The following is a 24,293-nucleotide window of genomic DNA, read 5'->3' as shown; positions in this document are numbered from 1 at the left end:
ACTTGGCAGCATTCACGAGTTGTCACAGTTTTGAGTGTAGTCAAGGACAGAATTTTGTGTTACATGGACTAAGAATACTGGGGTATCTATTATTTTTCCATAGAAAAAGCCACAATTGATTTTAAATGTCAGATCAGCTTTTATTTTGCCCTGGTACTCCACTGACACAGATTCAAATCTAATATCTGCCACTTGAAAAGTTATTTGACTTCATATGCTCCCATCTATAAAATGGTACAAAAAATCAACCTTAGGATGAATGTAAGAATTAAATACAATAAGGTGCAAAATTCCTGGCATATAGCTGATACCCACTAAGTGTAAACGTCTATAATTTCTTTGGATCAACTAGTGGTAGCTATAAGTGTCTGCGTGCTTATTTTGTCCAAGGCTCTTTACTGTCTGCTATCCACTGGTATTGATCTACTTGATCTTGTAGCATTTTTATGCAGCATCTATTAATGCCATCATAATCATCACTCCCATCATCATTCTGTTTCACACATGAGAACAGAAGCCACAGACTAAATAGTACAGATAATAATTACAACAGCTAGAGTTCAAAACAAACTCCCCAGTTCCAAACACACTCCACCTTTTTCACCATTTAGTCAATTAACCTCACCCAACTCTTACTCATTTCCATGTAACATATCCTATGGGAAATTTGAAATCAATCTTTTTGTAAACACATATTTACCTAATTAAAAAAATGTTGAAGAAACAAAAAATTGTTTTTTAACCAAGCATAAATCATTTTCATGTTTCCATCCTTCCTGCATGAGCCACGTCATAGTTTCCCTTCAGCTGTGGGAAATCCAGCCCTTCTATTTACCTGGACAAAGGCATATTTCCCCGTCTTTGTCCCAGGACCTGAATAAATTTTGTCTTCTTTGCTTTACTGTCTGTGAACAATTAATCAAACAAAATGTTTTCAGGATTATGAATTTAAAAAATGAAAATCTGAAGGTTTACCAAGAGGTCTTAAAAAGCCTTTATGAAGTTAAGATGTCATCTGCTGTCCCAGGTCTGGGTGACTGTATCAAAACATTCTGCCCACTTTCAAATTTCCACTTGTTTCAACCAAAGTCCTTATTTGGATGTCACTTACAGTATAACAGTATTCTCAGACAAGTTACTGGCAGCTAATTTCAAAGAGACTTTGCACAAAAATCAAACTATAGAGTGCTCCTAAGGAAGAGCTCCCTTAGACCCTACCCTCTGCATTATAAAGAACAGTGTGTGTGGGGGGGGGTGTCCCATCATTCAATCCTCACCCCCTTTCACAACTTTACTTTGCATTTAAGGCAGTTATTTTCAAGCATGATTTGCATCACAGCAGGGGTTTTCAAATTATTTCAAAGGAGTAGCAGAGAATTCTTAGAACAAAAGTAAACTTTTATATTGAGAAAGCAGCAAGTATGCCATACCTACATCATTTAGAGGATTCAGGAGGGCAACAATAGTTGTTAGGAAATTAAACTAATGATGACTTTAAATGGGGACCTTTGAATTGCTCTCAGTGCTGTTCCTGTAATTGAATCTAAGCAATGGGAGATTTACAGAGTGCTTTCACTCGTGTTTATTCCATGTCTGGCCACAAGCCTGAATTAAATTTTAATAGAATATTGTTCTGTATTCTATTTTAGCTTAGTTGTGATCACTAATGAAATAATCTCTGTGAACATCCTACATAAAATACCATTAGGGGAAATCAGTATATAAATATTGTACTCTTAAATGCCTTATATAAAGTCACTGGAAGCAAGAGCTAGAATGTAGGATTCCTTGAACTTAAGGAATTTCCCAATATCAATCACATAAAATTCTTAGGAATATGTCTGTCTTTTTTTTTTTTAATGGTAAGAATAGTAAGCCACTTTTGTCTACTTAGACTCAGTCATGTAAACACCTTCTGTTCCTGGACTCTTAGGCTTAGAACATAATTTCTCAAATTTTGCATTTGTCATATATCCAGCTGGACTATAAGCTCCCTGAGGGTAAGGTGAGTATCACATTAATATTTAAGGGTCATAGATTACCCAGAACGGCACTCAGCAAAATGTAAATGCCCACAAGTGGTAAAAGTTTTATTTTCATCATGCCAGTTTGCTACATCTGAATGATTTCTTTGAACCTAAATAGATTTTATAGATACTGATTGCTTGACCACTGAGCTTTTCCCCCCACAAAATTTGCTGCTTTATTGCATTTGTATTTTCTACTTTATCATCCTCATGTGCATTTCTACTTTTTAGTTCTTATGCTGTTGTGCATTTCCTATCTCCCTTTCCACTAATTGTCAAATCTCTCCATTTTCTATTTCAGGGTTCCTTTATCCCATATCATTTGGCAATATATTTTCCTATACCTGACTGTATCATTTTGCCACATACGTTTTGTTTTGATATGTTTTCATCTAGACCTTTTAGGGGGAAATAAGCTCCTTGAGAGCACATATTAAACATCTCTTTTGTACAAATTTCTAATGTAGCTGTCCTCAGTCTACTTTATAGAAATTAATATATATATATATATATATATATAAATGCATATACTGTGTGCAAGACATGTAACCTCTTTTTAATTCAATAATGAACCTTGTCATTCTGTGCTGCAAAATGATGAAACGTTTTTTATTTTGGTACACATTATCTAGGAATAAGAATGCTATGCTTAACATTTTTCAAATTTAAATATGTGCACAATGAATTATGATTAAATCTTTGCACATATGTTCCAATAAACTGTTGTAGGTATACTTGCAGGAAGTGGGCCAAGTGACTGATACTGGGCTTCCATGAGCAGAACCTCAGTGGACTCCTCGTTAAATGTCACATTGTAAAGGCAAGACATGGAAACTTCAGATGGAGGAATGAGGGGTGAGTGGTAGATGAAACCATAAACATCGTTCTAACAGGAATCATAGAAACTGCCCTGCCAACCTCTGCCCCAAATTATTGATTCAGGACTCTTTCAGTATTCAGGTATAATCGTCTTACATCCTGAGAACTGCGTTCTGATTCTAGCCTGAAACTGTGGCATCACTAGGCTGCTGGGGACACGTTGCTAAAGGTTTGGCTCTTTTCCAGTACTGCTGTCACGTCTGCTCTTCCAGTGTCCACATGATGACACTTGGCTGCCTTTCTTACTGGCTTGCTTGACTTGTTTGCTATACTGTGTTTACTTGTATCAGTAACAACATAATTTGTTTTAATCTTCCTCTGAATAAATTTGTTAAAGCTCTATTCATTGCAAATTAAATGCTTTAAAAGCAACGGAATTATGAAAAGCTAGATCTATTTACCCTGTTATGTTTGAATACATAATTTATTTATAAGATACATAATAATTGAAATTTAGAAATCATTTTTAACTACTCGTGAAAACAACCTGTCCATTTGGAGGGAAATGAATTTAAGTACAAAGAGATTACAAATGCCATTCATGGGTATAATTTACCTTGTTTGGTGCTTTGAAAGCTTTGTGATTATCAAGCTGTTAGAACACAGCAGCAGCCTTAATATATTTCATGTGGAGCATTCTGAAGCCTCTTTTGGATTTCTAACAGGAGGAGGGGAGAGTCCATTTTATTCTCTTGGAATTTGTCTTGTAAGGTGCATCGCACTGCTTTTAGTAATCAGAGAAATATTCCTCTGTGTCTGGCTAGTGCTTGTTTATTCTTCCCTTATATATTTTTTTCAAGACTAGCAATTTGCTTTTATGAACATAGACTGTAGGGAGATAAATAGCCCTTGTGCTAGAGGAAGGTCAAGTTCAAAGTTTTTCTTTCCTTTGGATTCCGGAGTAGGCAAATGGAACGCCTGGCCAAACAACCCGGCAGCCGGCGTCTGAGGGCTCAGCCCTCCCCCCAGGACTTTTATGTACATAAGCAGAAGTCACTCTGCAGCTGCGGCGCATTAGTTCCGATAGTTTAGCAGGCTGCTTTGTGCACTGACAGCAGCGCAGCGCCGCCGTGGCTTCCCCTCCATGTTCCCTGCCTGCCTGCCTGCCAGCCGTCAGGGATCTTGGCAGGAGCCAGGAGGACGGTGACGTCGAGCAGGCTTCCGTTCGCCGGGTCTACACCCAGCCGCGTCTCCAGGGGACACTGAGGCAGGCAAGCGAATGAACTAACAGCAGCTGGATCTGACCTGCTTCCCGGGCTTCTCCCGGACTCCGAGCGAGGGAGTCACTGGAAAGAGGCCAGGCAACCACGTTGCCCTGGATTCCTGCCAGCTGTACAAAGTTGACCAGGAAAATGGCTCAGCAGGCAAGCCCGGACACCTTAACCGTCCCTGAGGTGGATAATCCGCACGGTGCAAACCCATGGCTGAACGAGGATCTCGTGAAATCCTTGCGGGAAAACCTGTTGCAGCAGGAGAAGTCCAAGACGGCGAGGAAATCCGTTTCTCCCAAGCTCTCTCCGGTGATTTCTCCGAGAAATTCCCCCAGGCTCCTGCGCAGGATGCTTCTCAGCAGCAACATCCCCAAGCAGAGGCGTTTCACCGTGGCTCATACGTGGTAAGCGCCCACGGCCACGCGGGGACGGCAGCGGTGTGGCCGAGATCCGTGCTCCGGCTGCCCTTAATTTGGGGGTGGGGAGGAAGGAGCTGCATCACTCCCACCCGTGATTTATCGGAAGTGATCTGCTTTAATCAATCCCGCACATGTCCAAGTCAGGGCAGGAATCCTTAAATAGGTAATAGAAGTGGTTGCGGTGAGTGTTTTTCAAGTTCCATTGCTGTTACAAGTTCCTACAAGAAAATTGGATTCCAGATGTCAAATGAGAAAGCACTTTTACTCCCATACCTATGTAATGGAATTTCTTTGATTTCTTAAGCCGGTGTCTCTGCTGGGCTTCTCCAACAGCTTAGGAAAGAAAGGACCAAAAAGGAAGGGAAAAAAAAGTCGTATTTGGCACTTTTTTCCTGCACAACTTCTATTTTATAATAGAGATGCTCATAGTACGTGTGTTTGTGTTCCCCATAAAACCTCTCCTCACTACTGACTTTATTATATTTACAACCTCAAACACAGCTTTCCAAAGGATAGAAGAAAACAATTAGAAAGTCTGTGTAGCAATGTTCGAGCCAGTGTAATACTTGGTAATATTGTTGTGGTTTTTGCATTTGGATTATTTCAGTATTTTTATTTTCTTCAGAGTATTTTAATCTTTATAATGGAAAAATTATTTTATGCATATGATTCTATGTATTTTCCTGGAAGAGTCTTGATGTGGTCTTTTTTTAAAAAAGTATGAAAATAAGTCATTGTGTGAGGTGATAGGGAGTTTCCGCTTCAGCAGAGGCATGGGAGGCTGAGATTGCAGGGCTGCGGTACATGCCGGCTCAGGTTATGCTGTAGTAGGAGCTTTGCACACCTTCATTTTTGGTAAAATGAGTACTAATTGTGATAAACCTGCACAACAAAGAGAAAACAAGCCGTGTGTTAAATGAGAAACTGACTGAATGGTTTCTAAACAATGTTTCCATAGCAAATCAAAGCATATACTAGGATGGGAAAAATATAAACAAGTCTTTATGGAAAGAAGCAACAAAAAGTTAGAATCAGGATCTAACCTAGGAATACATTAATGTCCTAGATGAAAGTAGATGCCAAAAAAAGTTAAAGGCATGTCACACCCAAAGTTACATCCAACCTCAAAATTTTAAGTTTAAGACGCTAATTGAGAAAGTGTTCTTACTGTCTTCAACATTTTAACCACTCAGATGGCATTAGCCTGAGTTTAGATGGATATAATGGTTTATAGAAGGAATAAGACAAACATCGGACTTTTTAGTCTTGAGGACATTACTGGAAAATGAAGCTTTCTCTCCGAAGAAGGTATTGTTGGAAGTCTCTGTCACTGACAAGCAGTGATTTTTTTTTTTTTTAAGCATAGACTAACACAGGGAGACTCTCTGAAGAATAGGGTTGGCACAAGGCATGGCATCAGATGCCAGGGCAGGAAACTGACTTCAGTTTAGAAAGAAGTTAGGACCAGAATTTTGGTATCCTATGTCTTTTTCAGTGGAGCCACTTTATTATTATAGTTCCTAAATTGTACCCATTGCTAACTGGGTGAGCCTCAACTCTGCCACTTTATCCTGGCTAGACCAAAGCAGCCTAGAGTTCAGCTAAAGGTTACATGAACTATTTACACATCTTGCAATATAAGGAAAGCAGGAAATCTCATGAAAACAGGCTTTCTTCTGAAATTTCTGTCATTTCCTTCTCTGGCGCTGTTTGGAAAAACTCCAAGAATGTGATTTGTACCAATATTTTATTTTGCTCTATCCCATCTGTGTTCAGATTTAAGCATTACATAGAATTAAAAATATTTAAAACTGTTCCACACACTTATGTAACTTGCTGTTACTACCACTATATTCACACCTCCTGCTTATCCCTAAATTAAATTATCACCTTCATTACACACCTTCTGTGGTCCAGATTCAGAATATTGTTTCCTGTAGCTGGTATTCCCTTCCATTCAATATGCACACGTTGAACACCTACTATAGTTAAAGTGTGTAGCTTATACTTTGTGATTACAATGTCAAGCCAGAAATCATTCTTTGCTTTCAGGTAATTTACACTGTAGTAGAAAAAATAAATCATGTAGGAAGTCATCTGTTTAAGTTAAGGTAAGCTTGCTGCTCTGAAATACTCTTCATATCTCAGTGGATGACACCATGAACATCTGTTTCTTGCTTCTGGTTTTTGTGGAGATGCTTCAAGCCTTAGGGTGCTTGGGCACCTGGCATCCTAGCATCTTGTGGTGGTAATGTGTGTTACTCAGAATTCCCCAGGGTGCTAGCTCAGCTCAGGGAAAAGAGCACAGAAGTTGGTGTGTCTGTGTGTTTGTAAAGCAGGCCTAGAAACCCAGGGATCATTTTGGTTTGTATTCTCCTGCATAGAGCTTGGCTCTATGGCTAGATCTAAATGCAAAGGAAGCTGGGAAACAACTCAGCTCTGATTCAAGAAATAAAGTAAAACTAATTTAGCCCATCTTAATCATGGTAATTTAATGACACACTGATTCACTCTCAATGCCTGGAATAATATTGTGTTGACCGGTCTGTGAACTTCTCCTCGTACCTCCTCACTGAGGGGTGTACAGAATCCAGTCTTCTCTTAAATGGTCTATTGACTGACAGACCTTGCTTATTATCATTTGACATCTCCCATCCTGTAACTGTCATCTGTGAGTGTAGAAACTGCTCTGAGAATCCCTTGCTTCACTATTCTCTCATTGGCATTATGTGGCCTTCAATGCTGGGAATAACCACTACGAGAGCCAGGTCCCCATTCCATTTATCTTGGTACACCCATGCCTAACATGATGGCTGGCCAGTAGGTGCTTAATAAATATCAGTTGAACAAATCCAATAATCAATACTTTAGTGTTCTCAGCTTTGTAAAGGGCTTCTCTTTACTAAACACTAGTCATTTTTATCTTTCTGTGTGATATATTTGCCAAGTCAATCCAGGTTGTCCTTTTTTTTATTACTACGTTTGCAGTACATGATGGTTTTTGGGGTGTGTACATGTATAGAACACATCTTAATTCTTGGTTACCTTCCCCTGCCTCACTCTTCTTCCCCTACAACCCCTGGTCCCTTCTCTGTTGCAGAAGTTCTACCTCCCTGTTTCCTGTTATCTATCTTTTATTTTGTTCCTTACTTACACTTTGGGTTTCTCATATGAAAGGAAGCATGTGATACGTAAGCTTATGTTCATATGCATGCTTCACTGGACTGTCATGACCTAAAGTGCAGCCCACTGGGTTGACACAGTGTGCAGGGTGCCGTGTGACTTGAGCAGAGAGCATCAGACTATAGATTATGATCTACTAGACAAAGTCTGCCAGAAAGTAGATTAGATTAGCTAATCTACTAAAGTTTACGCCAGACTTCTCCATTTTACTTTATGTGATTTTAGACAATCCACTTAACATGCCTTAGTTTCTCAACTTCTTGAAAATAGAGGTTTCCTGAAATTTATGGCAGTGGTTCTATTAAATAGGTATCTGTAGATTAAAATTGTTGTGCAGTGATTAACACTTCCTGAGTGTCATAAGCAAATATTTTCCTTATTATATATTATATGCCCCCATTCTAGCCTTAGTCTGCATGGCCTATAGGTTCCTATGTGAACTTCTATATGATTATCCTATCAATTATTTGTGATTAGATTGATGTGAATATATGTGAAGAGATCTAAGAATTCAAACCAATGAATATCAATTGGTTTTATAATTGTGATAAAGCAGAAGGCAGAGAGGAGAGGTTTTGCTGCGACAGAACCATGGGGTGAGAGCCTGCTCCATTTCCACACAGCTCTCAGGTCTCTTCTACTCCTGAGAGCTTCTTTGATGAGGATATCCCACTATAAGCAGTCTCTTTCTTCATCAATTTTCTGTAACGCGTCTTACCCCTGCTCTCGCTCAGGGCTTATGGGTAATATTGCCAGTTAATATGTATTGACCTAATTGGTATTAGGTCTGGCACCGCGTGAAGATTAGCAATGTCTTGTGTCCAGGCTCATTAGCTCTTGTTTCACCATTTTAATTAATACACACCACATTGTAGTCTAGTGATTGTATGTAGGACACACGTTCATCTGTGTAGGGAATTCCCTCTGACATCAGCAGGATCTCTAAAGTCAGTGGAATCTCTGGTGAAGAACTTCCACTACTCGTTTATTCCAGAAAAATCAGACAGGTAGTTCTTTATATTTTTAAGGTTTTCTCCTTACTCAATTTGAGTATATTTCCTTTATGTTAGCCTACATAAGGTCACAGTTAGCAAGTCAGAACTTCTGGGTATAGTTTTTGGGAACTTAAATTTACTATTTTGTCATATTTAAAACATAAAACCTATATTCTTTCATTTCACATTCTTTTTACTTTTATTTTTATTTTCATTTTCAGTACCAGGGATCAAATTCACAGCCTTGCACTTGCCAGGCAGACGCTCATGCCACTGAACTAAATCTCCAGCCTTCACACTCTTTTTTAAAGTAATTTTATATTATAACCATTTTAAAATTATAGAATTTTTCACATATATGTATGTATGGAAAAGACCTACTCAGATTTTAAAAGTTCTGACATTTAATCACTGTTTTCATCAGATTACTTTATGTGTGTGGTGCTCTGGGAACTGAACCCAAGATGCCCCATGGGTATGCTACACAAGAGCTACACCACTGAGCTATAACCCAACTCCGCCTCCCACTCCCCCTTTAAAGAATAAGTGGTTATAGGCAATGCTAAAGGCATCACTCTTTCTTTCCTATTCTGTTTCATTTCTGGGAGCTCCTGAAGTAAGCGTGTGCTTCCTGTGTGCTTCTGTGTCTTCAAAGTTTAACTGTTTTCCCATATGCTCTGTTTGTGTATTTACAGTATGCCTGTGGGTTTTATATATGTACACTATACTATGTCATACTATGTAGTGAAAAAGAATAAGGAAGATCTATAATAGATATATATGCTTCAGCAATTTGCTCTTCCATAGTATGGTAGTTTAGTAGTAGATGATACATATCATCCTGGATCCTTCATTTAAATTACCAACTAGTACACACTGAGTTGGCTCTAAACAGCTGATCATTTTCTAATCTTAGAATATTTTTATTAGAGTATTTAATATCATATCATATGAGCTAAGCAAATGTGTAGTCTCAGTGAATAACATTGAGTCAACTTACTGTAACTGAAACTGAGGATGCAGTGTCCTAAATTTAATAGTCAGTGGAGGATATTAAGTATTGTCAGGCAACTTTTCAAACATTAACCATTAAAAACTAGTATTTATAGACAGCACTGGCAGATGCCTCAAGCATTGTTCACATTTATATCACTCAAAAATATTTTTAAATTCTAACTTTGATAAAAGCTATCTATGATTTTCCTATATAAAAAATGAGGGGGATTTTAGTCCTGGTCATAATTTTCTCTGACTATTTGGGAAAACTCTCAGATTCCAAACATTTTCAATGCGTGTTCTGCTTTATGCACTGAATACAGCACAGTGTTCCTCAGTGCACCCGAGGGAAATTAAGCAATAGGATTTCTTTGGGAAATGGGGTGATCAGGTAATATTCAAATGTATTATTTTTATGATTTCTGTGTATGCATTTGTGCTCTTACTAACAGTATATCCAAAGACAGAAGTGCATAGTAATATCCTTAGCAAAGTAATTTCTTTAGGAATAAATTTTCAAAAAAAATTTTTTGTCTTTTTCCTTTTTTATCGGTACCAGGGATCGAACTCACAACTGCCTGCTTGCAGGGCAGACACTTATGCCGCTGAGCTAAATCTCCAGCCCCCAAATATTGAAATTTTAAAAGACTTCATTAAGGACATCTTACAAATTTATGGGTCTAGATAAATACTTTGGGCCATATTTTTCCTTTATTATCAATTATATTTTATCAGGCATTTGTGTGAGGTATAAAGTTTAAAGGTCAACATTTGTTTTCTTCAGTTGTATCTACAGCAACTCTAGTTGCTTTCTTGTTCAGAGACAAAAACACTATAAATTTTCACAGAAGGGGGAAGAAAGCATTTGTCACCTATAAAGAAGAAATCCTGCCATTAAAATTTGTAAGTTAAAAATAAACATAGGTCATAACACACACACACACACACACACACACACACACACACACACATACACACACACCTTCTGACTGGGCTTTTCAGAGCCATTGTTTAGTGATTCTATGAATGTATTTTTTTATTATTATTGCACCTGTCCTACATTTATCCTATTTAGCTTTAAGGTTATCTTTTCATGGTTTAATGGTGAAAATACCAAGAGAAAAAAGTCGCTGGTGCTCTCCTGCAAGCCAGGAACCCAGATGAGGGATGAGGTAAAGTGTGACACCAGGAGTGGGGAGGAGGTTTCCAGAGGGATATTGGGTGCTCTCCAGAAAGTTCTGCCTGCGTTTTTGGCTAGGCTCGTCAGCCCCATGACAGCCAAGTTCCCAGCTGTTTGATATTATCTGAAACATGGTAAGGGAACCGTTGCAAGCTGAAGACGTCTACAGCTTCTGAAAGGCACCTGAAGACAGTTATTCTTTCCCAAAACCAGGAGACTCCAGGAAGAAAGTCGTGTTACAGTGAATGTCCATTCACTTGTTATGTTTACAATATTGCAAGGACTATAAAGTGACAGTCACTGAGAAACAGTAAAGGAAAAAATAGAGTGATCTGGCAGCTTATTACCCTGGTGTACTTTCTGTGACCGTTAGCATTTATTATATGTATTTAAAAAAAGACAAGACATGAAGTCTGTCTACACTAGCTGAAGCCATTTGCATTCAAAGAAAAAACCACATGCTTTCTTGCAAACTTGGTAGAAATGTTGAATGAGATGAAAATAAAAACTAAAATCTCAAAGTTCATTTAAATAATTGAAATCAAAGCTTTAATTTTAAAATAATTCTTTGTAAATAAAAACCTTCTGTGAGTTAAGGTAACTGAAAGAGCTTCAACAATTTTTATTTATTTTTCTTTCTCTGCCAAATTCATTCTTAAAGCAGCAGTGTCAGGCAGAGTTTGAGTACTACCAATGAAGCAAATGTATGGCATTTTAAAATGATTTTGCTTTTGAAAAAAGGATGTCTTTATACATCTTTAGTATAGTTGAAGCTGTGTATCTCCAGTTTTGCTGGCCACTTGATTTTTGACCTTCGTTACTTGACCTTTTAGAATTGTAGGGTTGCGTTTCAAAAGTGATAGGGTTCTAAAGGCATTTGATATTTACAAGTAAAAGAAATTGACTAATTAAATTTACAAAGCGATAACAAACTGCAGTACGTTTAAGATAAGTAATTATAAACACGTTGCAGCTCGCTGCTGTAAGAGAGTGAAGTGGATACTGCATGGGTGAAGAACAAAAGACAGTTCTGTAATAATTCTGACTCATGCAAGCATCAGAGCCTTCAGAATTAAAGTATCAGTGACATTCATTCTAGGATACCATCTGGAAATCGCGATTCTGTGTAGGAAATATTAAAATCTATGTCATTAAAAATTCTAATTGAAAATTCTTTTAATAATTCTTCAGTATCATACCATCTCCTAACACATCAGTCTTACCTATTGTGTATACAACATGGAGAAATTATTTTATGTGAAATTTTAAAGAAACAAATCTCTCCAGCTATTTCAGATGAAATGCTTCTCAAAGTGCAACCTTCAAGCTGGGTCTGATGGTGCATACCTGTAATCCCAGGCCTCAGGAGGCTGAGGCAGAGGATTATTGTGAGTTGGAGCCTGTCCTGGGCCACATAGTGAGTTCAAGGTCAGCCTGAATTACATAGTAAGAGCCCGTCTAAAAAAAACAAAGAAGGCCTTAAAAATTTGAAGAGAGACGGAAGGCCTTTTGTCATAATAACAGTTTTCTAACATACATCAGGTACTTTAAGTACATCATCCTTTTAAAATAACTAAGGTATACTTTACAAATGCAGATGCTGAAATATTTTGTAACCAAAATCATTTAGCTATGCAGTTATGAAATTAGTAAAGTTAAACATTGAGATCCACATCCTTATTCTTTAATATCTCTTATCTTTGGTCTGAGAGTCAGATTCACATTTATTATCCTGCCACACTGTATACTGAAATCAAGGAGGAATATTCTAACACTTTGCACGATGGTAGTTAACTAATTCCAGTGGCTCAGGAGACTGAGGCAGGAGGATTGTAAGTTTGAGTCTGACTTGAGCAGAGACAGGAGAGATCCTGTCTTCAAATAAAGAATAAAAAGTGCTGGAACTATATCTCAATTTGAATGCCCTTATTTCAATAGCAAGTCCAACAAAAATAAAAATAAAAACAATAAAATTATGGTAGCCATTCAGAAGGATAAGGGAGAACTCTTTCTTGGTGTGGGATCTCAGTTTATTTCTTTATGCATGTGACTTGTATGAAAATTTTAACCTCCTTTCTGATAAAAATTGTGTGCAGAATAGAAATATATGTCTGGTGAAGAAAGGCTTTAGTGTCAACAGAAGACATTCTCATTCTGAGTGATTTTTAAATAAAACGGACTTATAAACAAAACCAATCAGAGTAGTTTTTTTCCCCAGTGATTCAGAGAAAAAGGAATGAAAGGCTTAAGCTCTAAGGAGAAAGATAAAGTCAGAAATCTATTAAGCTCTGCCTTCAGAAAAGCCAGCTGAGGATGATGTGCACAGGCTCAAGTTACTAAGCAACAGAGGAGCGAACTGCTTAGTAACCAGATCTGGCCTGACTCACCGGCTGACTGTGAGTGACCAGTGGCCACATAGGAGGACCAAGTCCTGTCTTACTTCCAGACAAGCTTCCATTCTTCTGCTAGATGCAGGCCACATCCCACCATGGTAGAATAGCCTCTGATTTAACAGGAAAACTGCACTGGCTGTTGGGATGGAACCGTATGTGGAATGCATTCTTTCTTTAAATGCATTCTTCTCTAAATGCATTCTTTCTTTAAAATAGCATTTCTGAGAGTGTATTGTTTGGGTTCAATATATTACAAATAAAAATGTAAGATTTAATGAGATAGAAAAGGGAAGCATGATACTAGTGACATGGCTTTGGGCTGACTGGCCTCGCTCAGCTCAGAGTGCCTTCCTTCCTCTAACGAGGTATTTCTTTGAACCCTCAGACCTGCTGTGTTGCCAGCTGTTTGGAATTTTGTTTATATCTTATAATATCTTCTATTTTGTGTACATATTTTCATTCTGAAGCTGGAGTGTTAGTTTGTAAAAAGTCAGAATATTCGTGTACATCAACTTCTATATGCACTGGAAAGCTCCAAGTGGCACCTGTCTAGTATATGTTCAGTAAATATTTATTTGACCAATTGAGGTATATACCTTCCATAGCTGTGCCTCTAATTCTGGGCTTCCAGTGATCCATACCCTCCTGGCTTATAAGTCCCGGCGTTATGATGTTTGCTTATCACAGTGGGAAGAAATTTTAAATGCAATGATTAAATATATTTATGGACTTTGTTCCCAAGATTGTGTGCATGCATGTGTGTATTTTCTGGGCTTACACATATCTAGTTTGTTATATATTGATTTTAATATGTGAATAAAACTATATGATAGTATCACAACAATTTGTCAAATGCATATATAACACATATTTTAATAGTTTGTATTTTAAAAAGTTATAGCCATTTTTATTTCTGAAGCAAAACCTATGTAACTATATTTATGATTCTTGGGGAATTACTGAATAATTAGCTGGTTAAACTCTGATAACTAATTCTTATCTTTTAGAATTCATATTGGTTAAATTATACAAGACCTAAGCTTATAAATGAAGTGCCAAAATTTTAAGGAAAAATTTTGGGGAAAAAAGCCTCCGTTGTTCCTTTTTTAGTATGACAATTTGGAGAAATTTTAACTGGCAGAAAATAAGCACTACATCAAAGTAGATCATCAGGATAATTAAAATTTTATAAAGTTTTATCATGGGCATATTGCTTTAATATTAATATTTTGTCCACTGTTCAATACTTATTTATTTTTCCATTACAGTCATTTTTAAATTTGCTTAGCATTACTTTTATAACAGCATTGTGATCAAATTAGCTATTATTAAAATAAAGTGACTTCCTCCTTATTGTTAACAGAGTACCTGCCTGCTTTATTCCATTTTTTTGCAAAGCTGATTTCACACTTGTTTTTACAAATGGTGAGTTTATATAACTGACAGTTCAAAGTAAACAGCTTCCTGACTAATAAGGACATTTAGATTATTGTTTGTACTTATTTACCATCCTTAGGTTTATAATATTCATTTTACTTTGCTTTATTCTGTGCCGTGTATATTTTTATGGCCTTTTATTGAGTGAATGCCAGATAGAACAGCAAATCACTTATGGGCAGTAATAACTAACTAAAACATATATGAATTGCAGGCTGATGACGCACAAGAGAGGTATGCATGGCTCTCCTCTGAATAAAATTGGATTTCCTTTAATTAAGCCTTCTGCTAATAACAGTAGATAGTTATTAATACTGTGATCATGCCCATTTTACCTTTATAGCTTTAGGTACATCTTTGAACTATTTGTACTTTTTGCATTTAATATTTCTAGTAGAGATATATTTTTATTTAAAGGTCCATATAATTAAAAGATGAAATTTTATACCATTATTGTAAATTGTAAAATAATGTCATTTATCATGCATAGAAGGTAAAAGGCTAAATAATTCAAGTCTACCTAGATACTATGACCAGCAAAAGGCTCTGAGTCTAAGGTTTTGTTTCTCTTTTATTAAAAAATGAATTTAATAAATAATATAGGTATAACAAAGGCCAATTAAGCCTTATTCCTTCAGATAAGAACTGAAGGCATTTAGAAAGGAAATAACCTTCTCGTTATTTGATTCCACACTTTAAAGTTCAATAACTATGTCAGCTATGCCTAAAACAATCTTGATTGAACTCATACTATCGGGTGCACCAACCTGAGGCTCCTAAACTATTAACACTATTAAGCTATTCATAACTCCACTCTAGGAAAGCTGCTCTGATTTGAATTCTTTAACTGAAGGTAAACACACTGGGCTTGCTCTGGGAGAGTCCACCCTTGTGTATAGAGGCTGGTGCTGGCACCCTGTTTTTCTACAATATAACTGTTTACTTCTAAACCTGTAGCTACACAGATGCAAAGAAGCATAGAATGATTCTGTGAAAGATATTGCACCTGCTAATGATGCTTTCCAAGTCCTAATTATAAGGAACCTGAGGTGTGCATTTTAAAGTATAGTGTATCTAAGCAAATCAGTGGGGACTGAGGTAAGTAACAAATCATGTTTTTCTACATCTCTGTAACCTTATGGAGAACTTAATTTTAGAGTAGAATATTCACACAGGGGTGGCTACATAATTTGCAGAGCTGAGGTAAAATGAAATAACAGGTCTCTTGATCAAAAAAATCTGACAAACTTCATGATAGCAATAGCACACGTGCAATCCATGCACAGGGCTCTTCTGAGAGTGGGCCCTGTACAACCGTGTAGATGTCACCCCTGAAGCCAGACCCCGAATCCACGGTAAGTCTGAGAGAGCCCCAAACCTACTGGTGATGCCAAAGCCATCTTCAGAGGAACTGTCTTACAGGGTCACCTTGATTCATCATCATCTTTTCTTTTCTGTATTATGATAGAAACTCCAATGTAATATGCATTGGAGTAAAAATCATAAATCTCAAGGATAGAGCAGTGTACCGTTTGTAAATGATTAAGGAGAAACAATATCTAGTGTTCATTTCCATGTTTTCTTTGTAAATAAGCAAATGCATACATAAGTAAATTAGAAAGTGTTGCTTTTGCATTAAAAATCACTTATTGATATGTTCAGTATCATCCAAGGAAATCCACTATCGGCGTTTAATATTTATGCTCACCCTCTTTCCTGCAAATGTCTCATTCACAGGCTTCTTGCTGCTTCTGTGAGAATCTTTCCCCTCCATTGTCTTCATTTCAAGCTCCTTAAATCAAAGCTTCCTCAGTTCTATAGTTCACTCTTTGACTTATTTGAGTATGCTCCTTACATCACGAGCTCCACCCTAACCCTGCTGTCAGCTCATTCAATAAAACCTGACCGACCGGTAGACATCACTTCCTTGACACCAGTTCTATGTGCCTCCCCTGGCCATCCCTTCCAGGAAAATCCACTTTTTTTTCTTTTTCTTTTTTTTCTTTTTTTTTCTTTTTTTTTTTTGTCTTTTTCCTTTTTATCGGTACCGGGGATCAAACTCACGACTGCCTGCTTTCAAGGCAGGTGCTTATATGGCTGAGCTAAACCCCCAGCCCCGGAAAATCCACTCTTACCTTCAATCAACATGTGCAAAAGTAAGCTTACTGTTTCCCCTTTTCTGAGTTTTCTGTTTATGTTCATTAGATGACTATTTTCCTGACTCCAAGCTGAAGTCACCATTCACGTTTTCTTCGCAGTCTCAATGCCCAGGCCTATGCATCATTTCATCCAGTTGCTCTTGCTAGTTTGTTCTTTCCCAGTACCACCAATTGTCTTCACATTTTGCCTTATTCTTGGTTAGGTCAGCAAAATCCTTTCCTATCCTAATGCCATCACCCTTTTCTCCTCAATGCTGTCCCATTTATGCAATCTTAATTATTCTGAAGTTCTGCTTTGGCTGCCTGTAGTTTATAAGCAGGGATAACCAACTTCTGTAAGTAATGGGCCAGACAGTAAATACTCTAGGCTTTTTGGGCCACACTGTCTCTAAGGCAATTACTCAACACTGCCATTGCAATGCAGAACTTAGACAAATATATGTAAGTGGGAATAAATGTGTTACAATAAAAACATATTTTTAAGATGTAGACTAGATTTGGACCACTGGCCATAGTTTGCTGACCTCTATAGGATCAAAATTGCATTTCTCAACTTGGCGTTTAAGTCTAGATTATCTGTATTTCTAAATTGTTCTCCCAGAAAATCTCTGGCAGGATTTCCAGAGATTCCAGTGAAGATGAATCAGGAAGAGTATTTCACAACCTCGGCACTGTTGATAGCCAGGCCCAAATATTACTCTGACCTAGGGTTGTCCTGTGCATGGTAGATCAAGATTAGCTCTGGCCACTACCCACTAGGTGACCATAACTCTCATCCTGTTGTGAAAATCAGAAATGTCTCCAGACACTGCCAGATGTCCTGTGGGAGGAAAATTATCACTGGTGGACAATGATTAACCTAAAAAGGAAGCTTCATGAAGGAAGGAACTGATCACCTTTTCACTGATCATGCCTTAGTAACACATAGCATAGCCTTAGGAAGAGCTTTAGCCATCCACAGCCTAGTCTGACCTTGCTACTTACTCACTGTGAGATTTAGAGGTATCATTGAGACTCCACAGGCCCCAATTATACTCTTCTATAAGTGGAATTATTACTAAATCACTCATATTTCACAGAATTGATTAAAGATTCAAATGAGGACCAGGGATTTAGCTCAGCAGCATAAGCGCCTGCCTTGCAAGCACAGGGTCCTGAGTTTGATCCCTGGTACAAAAAAAAAAAAAAAAAAAAAAAAAAGTTCAAATGATATACTTAACAAAAAGCCCTTTGAGAAAAATAACGTGCTATTCAAATACAATGTAAAAATAGTGCTGATGGAATGCAAAGCATTAAGTTGAAATATAAGAGTTTAATTAAGCTCTTATATTGCTTCTACTCTGTACCATTGCTAAATTGGACTTTAATCGGGCATTTGGTCGTTGGTCTCAAGTGTTATGATTTGATGTAGAATAGAGTGTGGCTACTCAAATAGTCGTACAACACTTTACAATAAGTAAATACAAAGAGTGGTGGGAGTATTTAGGAGGTAGAGATCATATACTGTCTGATTATGGGAGTCACTCAAGAATTTGTGAGCAAGAAATTTGCAGTAGCATGAAGTCTCCAGTACCATACAATGAATTATCTTATGTTATCTCATTTAATATTCATGGCACTCTAGGTAGGTTTAGGTTTTATTACTAGAAGAAAGAGAAGAATGGGACCTGGAAAGGAATCTACTACCAATGTAAACCATAAAATATTTCATCAGGGACAGAACCGGAATGAACAATGGAAAAAGAGATAAATCACTCTCACCAAGGGAAGAATATGAACAAATATACAGGTTTCAGGGGTCTTGGGTAAGTTTTAATTTCTCAGAGGAAATGGACTGGAAAGGTGGCTTAGAGTCAGATTTTGGAGGATAACTAATACTCTCTCCCTCTCCTTTCCTCCCTCTCTCTCTCTTCTTTCTTTATCTCTGGCTCAATCTCCCTCCCTTCCTTTCCCCTCTGTCCCTTCTCCCTCTCTCTAACCAATTTAGGATTTACATGCTTAAATGAAGCATCAATTTTATCTTCTTAACAGCTTCACCCCACATAATAGTGACATTTTTAGCTATCACTCCTAAGCTATCCCTACGTAGCTATCACTACTAAGCCCCAAGTTTGAGCATTAAACACTTCTAGTACTTGAAATACGAAACTCTGTCCAATTAGGCCAATCTAAAGCATTGAAGCTGTTCTGCTACCCTTTCCATGATAATCCTTTTGAAGTAGAAGAACATACAATTCTATTTCTATTTGAATCAGACATATTAATTCTGATGGCACTTGTGTTATGCATAAAACAGAGGCCTTATTTCTGTGGTGCACTATACCCGAATATACACTTAGAGCACATCTACAAGTTCTGATGGATTGCGCAGCTTGGAAAACCGTTTTGCTTTGAAGATGATTTTTTCTACCTTAATATTAGCTACCTTAACTATCAAGGTAAAAGGGAAGAGCTAAATATCCTCTTATTCTTTACTTTCAAAAATAATTTTCAGTTGTTTATGACCTGCACATCAGTCTTCTGGGCATAGATCACTGAACAAAATTTTAAAAAATTCCTGTCACTATGGGGCTACATATTTTAGTGGGAAAGGTGACAAACAGCAAATAAATATTCCAGTGGATCAGAGAGTAATGAGTACAGTAAAGTGACAAAAGTATGCTAATGGGAATAGTTTTCTATACATTTTTGGGAAGGACTCCATGAGGTTACATTTGAGCACAGATTTGAGGATGACTGAGTGGTTACCAAGCAGAACATTCAGCAATAGAAATAACAAGTGCAAAGGCCCTGAGGGAAGGGTGATTAACATGTTTGAGGGGAGGAGAGGGTAACAGAATGAGGTCAAAGCCACTGAAATGGGTCAGATCGCACAGTATTTTGATGTTGTATTAAGGACTTTGAGATTTACTTGTTGATGACAGTAAAACATCAAGGTGAAAAATGCTTCATCTTCCTCTGGAGAGTAAGGATTTAAAGTCAGCAGTGTCTGCCTCAGGGACGGACAGCTTGCAAAGAATCATGCCAGCTCATTGGTAAAAAATATAGATTCATTGAGAAGATAGAACTAGAGGAGCAGTTAGGAGACTGACTGTTGGGATAATGCAGGTAAGATACTATTGTGATGTGGAGGTAGATGTGTTAAAAACAAACAAAAAGAATGTTACAATTTCATCTGCTGCCTGAGAGCAGAGCCAACAGATTTGTTGACTGACTAGGTATGAAGAGCAAGAAGGGTGAATCAAGGATGATTAGTTTGGTGCCTCAGCAACAGACAGGAGGTAGATGTCCTTTATAGAACTGGGGAAGGTTTTTGAAGGAGCTTAGTTAGGAGAGTTGGATAAGTAGTTCAATTTAAACACTTTACACTTCAGACGTCTCTTAGATTTCCCAATTGATGTATTGCTTAGATAATTGGATATATGAACCTGAAGTTTGGAGCAGAGGTCACTAGAGATGAATACTTGAAAGTCATTATAACTAAAAGGTATTTGAGACTGGAATACAGTGCTTAGGGAGCAGGTATTTATAGTAAAAAAAATTGGTGATAGGAAGAACTTATCAAAATTTAGAGAAAAACAAAAGGAGAAAAAAATCAGTAGAATCCATGAGATGGTGTAAAATAAAGTAAAAGAAAAATTAAGAAAGCTGTCTGGAAGCCAGATGAACAAGGCATCTCAGAAAGGAAGAAGTGGTAAATGAGGTCTAATGACACTTGAGGTCACTGAAAATGAGGACCGAGAGTTCTTCACTGCACTGCAGTACGGTGGGCACTGGGCTGTAGCACTAGTGGGTTTGGTAGAATAACGATTATGCAAGACTGAATAGAGAGAAACATAACAAGTCACCCAGAATTTAGCAGCTCAAAATAAGGAGCATAACCAGGGTGATGGCACACACCTGTAATCCCAGCACTCGGGAGGGTGAGACAGGAGGATTGCTGTGAACTTGAGGACAGCTTGGGCTACAGAGTGAGTTGAAGGCCACTCGAAACTGAAGAATGAGACTCTGTCTCAAAAAAACAAACAAACAAACAAACAAACAAAAAACAATAACCACAACAAAAAATAATAATAATAAGGAGCATTTATTTTCTCAAGCACTTTCTGAAAGTAAAGACTCAGTACCTGAGCAGGGCAGTTCTGGCATAAGTTCCTGTCCGAGTTTTTAGCCAGGTTCTCAGGGAAGGTGTATCTGCAGCTGGAAGCTTACATTCCTAGACTGTGCTGCCTGCAGACTGCCTTGCTTTGCCGAGCCACTGACTGCAGACTTCATCACTGTGTGGGCTTCTCCAAAAGGCTGAGTGTCCTTATGACATGCACCATGTGCGTGATCCAAGAAAGGCCAAGCAGAACCCCATGATTTTAAGATGACACACTGTCCTTCTGCTCTGTTCTGCAGGTTATACATTCCAACCCTGATACAACAGGAGAGAGGAGCACTCTGAGTTTGACTGTAAATGCTTAGGCTAGGAAGTTATTTTTTTAAATGACACATCAGGTGGGTTCAGGTGGTGACGGGGGAAGTGAAAGCAATATTAACTCTCTGAGTTTTGCTCTCAAGTAATGGGGAATGTAAGAAAAAGATTAGGACAATGTGAGTCAAGACTGTGTTTCTAAGTGTAGACATTATAATGCATTTTTATTATTTTGAAAAAGAACCCATAGAATGAAGGACATTTTGCTATGAGAGATTGGGAAAATTGCATGAGCCATAACCCTGACGGTGGGGAATGGAGGGATCCAGACTTCCAGTACAGAAGCAGAGGTTATCCTTAATAAAGGATTGTTTGTTTAGTCCTCACAATAAATGGGAAGCAAGAATAGAAGGTGAGGGTCTAGAAGCCAGGAGCATGGTAGCTTTGCTGCTGGACTGTATGAAAAGTATCTTTAAATTGCTTCTATTTTATGATAAAATAGTCAACTTACCAATTTAAGCCTAGAAAGAGATATTGGAAATGTAAAGAAAGAAATGTGAAATGGTTAATTATATACCCTGAGTGAAAACAAGAGTACATTGTCTACAGAGATGTAAAATGTCCATGCCACACTGCAGGAGCCACCTCAGACCCATAATCATATATTTAAAACTGCTGAGGTTATGATTTCTCTCAACTGTTACTGGCTGTATAGGCATAAACCCAGAGTCGGGCAAAGATTGACTTTACCTGAAGTGAGGTGTTCCAGCCTGGTCTGAATTGAAAGGCGTGCAAAGAGTGAGTGTGATGCCCTTCTTATTCCAGGTCTATTGAGGAAAAGAGGACACATACTCTTGAGGGTCACTAAAAACCTGTGAAGCCAATACACTGAGGACTTTCTGTGTTTGGGAAATTTTGGACTCAGAATACTGGAAGAAATGCTATAGGAGGAGGAGTTAGGAGGAGATGCTGGAAGTGATTATTGCATTAGCTGCTGGTAAGAACAAGGCCTTGAATAATAAGGGTAGGGAAATGAGGTAGCTGACGTGGAATTTGAGTAAGATCATCTGAAGGGAGAGCAAGGAACCAGGAGGCCATGGGCAGAATGACAGTCGTGAGTCCTGCCAGAGTTTGTGCAGGAGACAGACAGTGCTAACACCTTTCAGGGCTGAGGAGAGACTCGGAGGCCCAGGGAAGACTGAAACCTGGAGGGCAGCGGACTCCTACTGTAAGTTTTGAGGATGTTTAAAGGCAAGGGAGGGATAGTCTGGAAGCAACAGAGAACTGCCAGAGAGATACCTGCTTCCCTTTTAGGGTGAATAGTACAAAGATGTGGAACAGAAAATGGCCACCACATCAGAGGGTTAGAATAAATCAGTGTTCTCACTGAGCAGCCAGGAGTATTACAGAGAGATGAAAGAAGAGAAGGCACTGAGAATTCAGGGTTTTGCAGCTACACCATGATTTCTAAAAGGCACACTGAGAGTCTGGTACTAGGAGAAGGCTGGGGAGTTAAGTCAGACCAGGGGATTTCCAGAGCCCTCTGGAGACAGGCAACAGACCAGCAGTCTTGGGCTTCTTGTAATGAGTGTGCACTACAAACAGGACCTTTGAGATCTTTTAATCAGACAAGACTCTTCTGCCGGGCCAGCCACTACCTGGGGTCTCTTTTCAAAAATCCATTCCAATGCATTTGGGGTACATTTGTAGAAAAGGGTGGAGACACAGTGGCATCTGGATGGCCAGGTGTTCCCATCGGGCTTCAGGCCAAGACGTTTTTCCAGTAAAGCTATGTTCTTCCAATCTCTTTATCATACATTTCTGCTGCAGAGATGAGGTACATGATAGGAGATGCAGAAAGGTGACTGGGAAATTGTTAGTTTCCAGATGTATGGCCCAGGGGCAGATTTTCTAGCATGAAATTACCATTTTTTCCCCCTGACTTAAACACAAAATTCTGTTATTGGGTATATAAGGCTAGAGAGTGAGGAACTGAAAATCATTGTTTTGAAAAAAAAATATTATACTTGTTACAGCAGTTTATATACATAATTATAACTGTAACATTGCTTTTATTAAATAAATTGGCACTAGGTGTTGGCACAAAATAGCCTTAAAAGATAATGAGACTGTGCCACATTTAACATTTATACCAGATTGTTTTCAGTATCATAACTCTAAGTAAAAGAGCTGAAATTAATAGGATGTAGTATTCTCTTTGGAATTTGAATTGCCAGCTTATGGATCTATGTTGTGTGAGCTGGCTGGCTGTTACTAGAAAATACCACTTTCTGCATTTTAGGAAAGAGGGTTGCACTGCAAAGCTACATGTACAAACTGCCCCCCACTCCAGAGAAAAGGGTGAGTCCTGGCATCGTTTGACCTGTAAGGATTATGCAGCTGTTGCTATGATTGATTGATTGGCCTCTCCTCAAGAAATGCTCCCAGTATGCGTGTTCTGTTCTAACAGAGCCAGGACTTTGCTAATCGGCACTCTGCCTCTCCTCCCCCCGTGGAGACGTGGGCATGCTTTGTGCATTTGCTCTTGTAGCCTGGGAGGCATATTTCAACACACTGTCCAGAATTGGCTGGAACATGCCTGTCACTCCCAGCTGACTCTGATGACGCTCTTGCCAACGTAGATTTACATCAACACAGTTCTTTACTGGAAAAAAAAAAAAAGCGCTCATTCAGAATATACAAGGTGGCCCATTTAAAAGTGGCATAGCATCAATTTGAAGAGGAATGCATTTTAAGGGAAACACTATAAAAAATACTCTGCCAGTGAAAACTGTACAGAACACAAAATTATGATGAATTTTACCCAGGAAGATTTCTACCGTGGCAATTGCTGAAGCTGTAACTTTGTAACTTCTAAAGAGTGATTAATCTTGAAAAGAGAAATAGTTCCTCTATTCTACACATTTCCTTTCAGTGTGCTGGCCATGGAAATATTTTTAGCCACATCTTTCTCTATCTATATTATCCCAGCACTAA

The 24,293-nt window shown here is 38.2% G+C and overlaps 1 protein-coding gene across 15 annotated transcripts in view; it reads left to right on the top strand.

Annotated features, from left to right (window-relative positions):
- Positions 1–24,293, top strand: part of Pde4d (3',5'-cyclic-AMP phosphodiesterase 4D) — a 1,361,839-nt gene that overhangs the window by 684,619 nt on the left and 652,927 nt on the right. The window contains exon 1 of one of the 15 annotated variants that reach the window (XM_063258693.1): positions 3,758–4,521. The exons of the other annotated variants lie outside the window; for them this stretch is intronic. Coding sequence (XP_063114763.1) covers positions 4,259–4,521 — 263 coding nt within the window. The 5' untranslated portion in view covers positions 3,758–4,258. Of the gene's footprint in view, positions 1–3,757; positions 4,522–24,293 lie in introns of those variants that run through there. 15 annotated transcript variants of the gene reach the window in all.

This window comes from Cavia porcellus, unplaced genomic scaffold (assembly GCF_034190915.1).
Source record: "Cavia porcellus strain 051 isolate PalLab524CR breed Dunkin Hartley unplaced genomic scaffold, mCavPor4.1 scaffold_11, whole genome shotgun sequence".
Lineage (NCBI taxonomy): Eukaryota > Metazoa > Chordata > Mammalia > Rodentia > Caviidae > Cavia > Cavia porcellus.
This window is presented reverse-complemented; position numbering and strand designations above follow the sequence as displayed.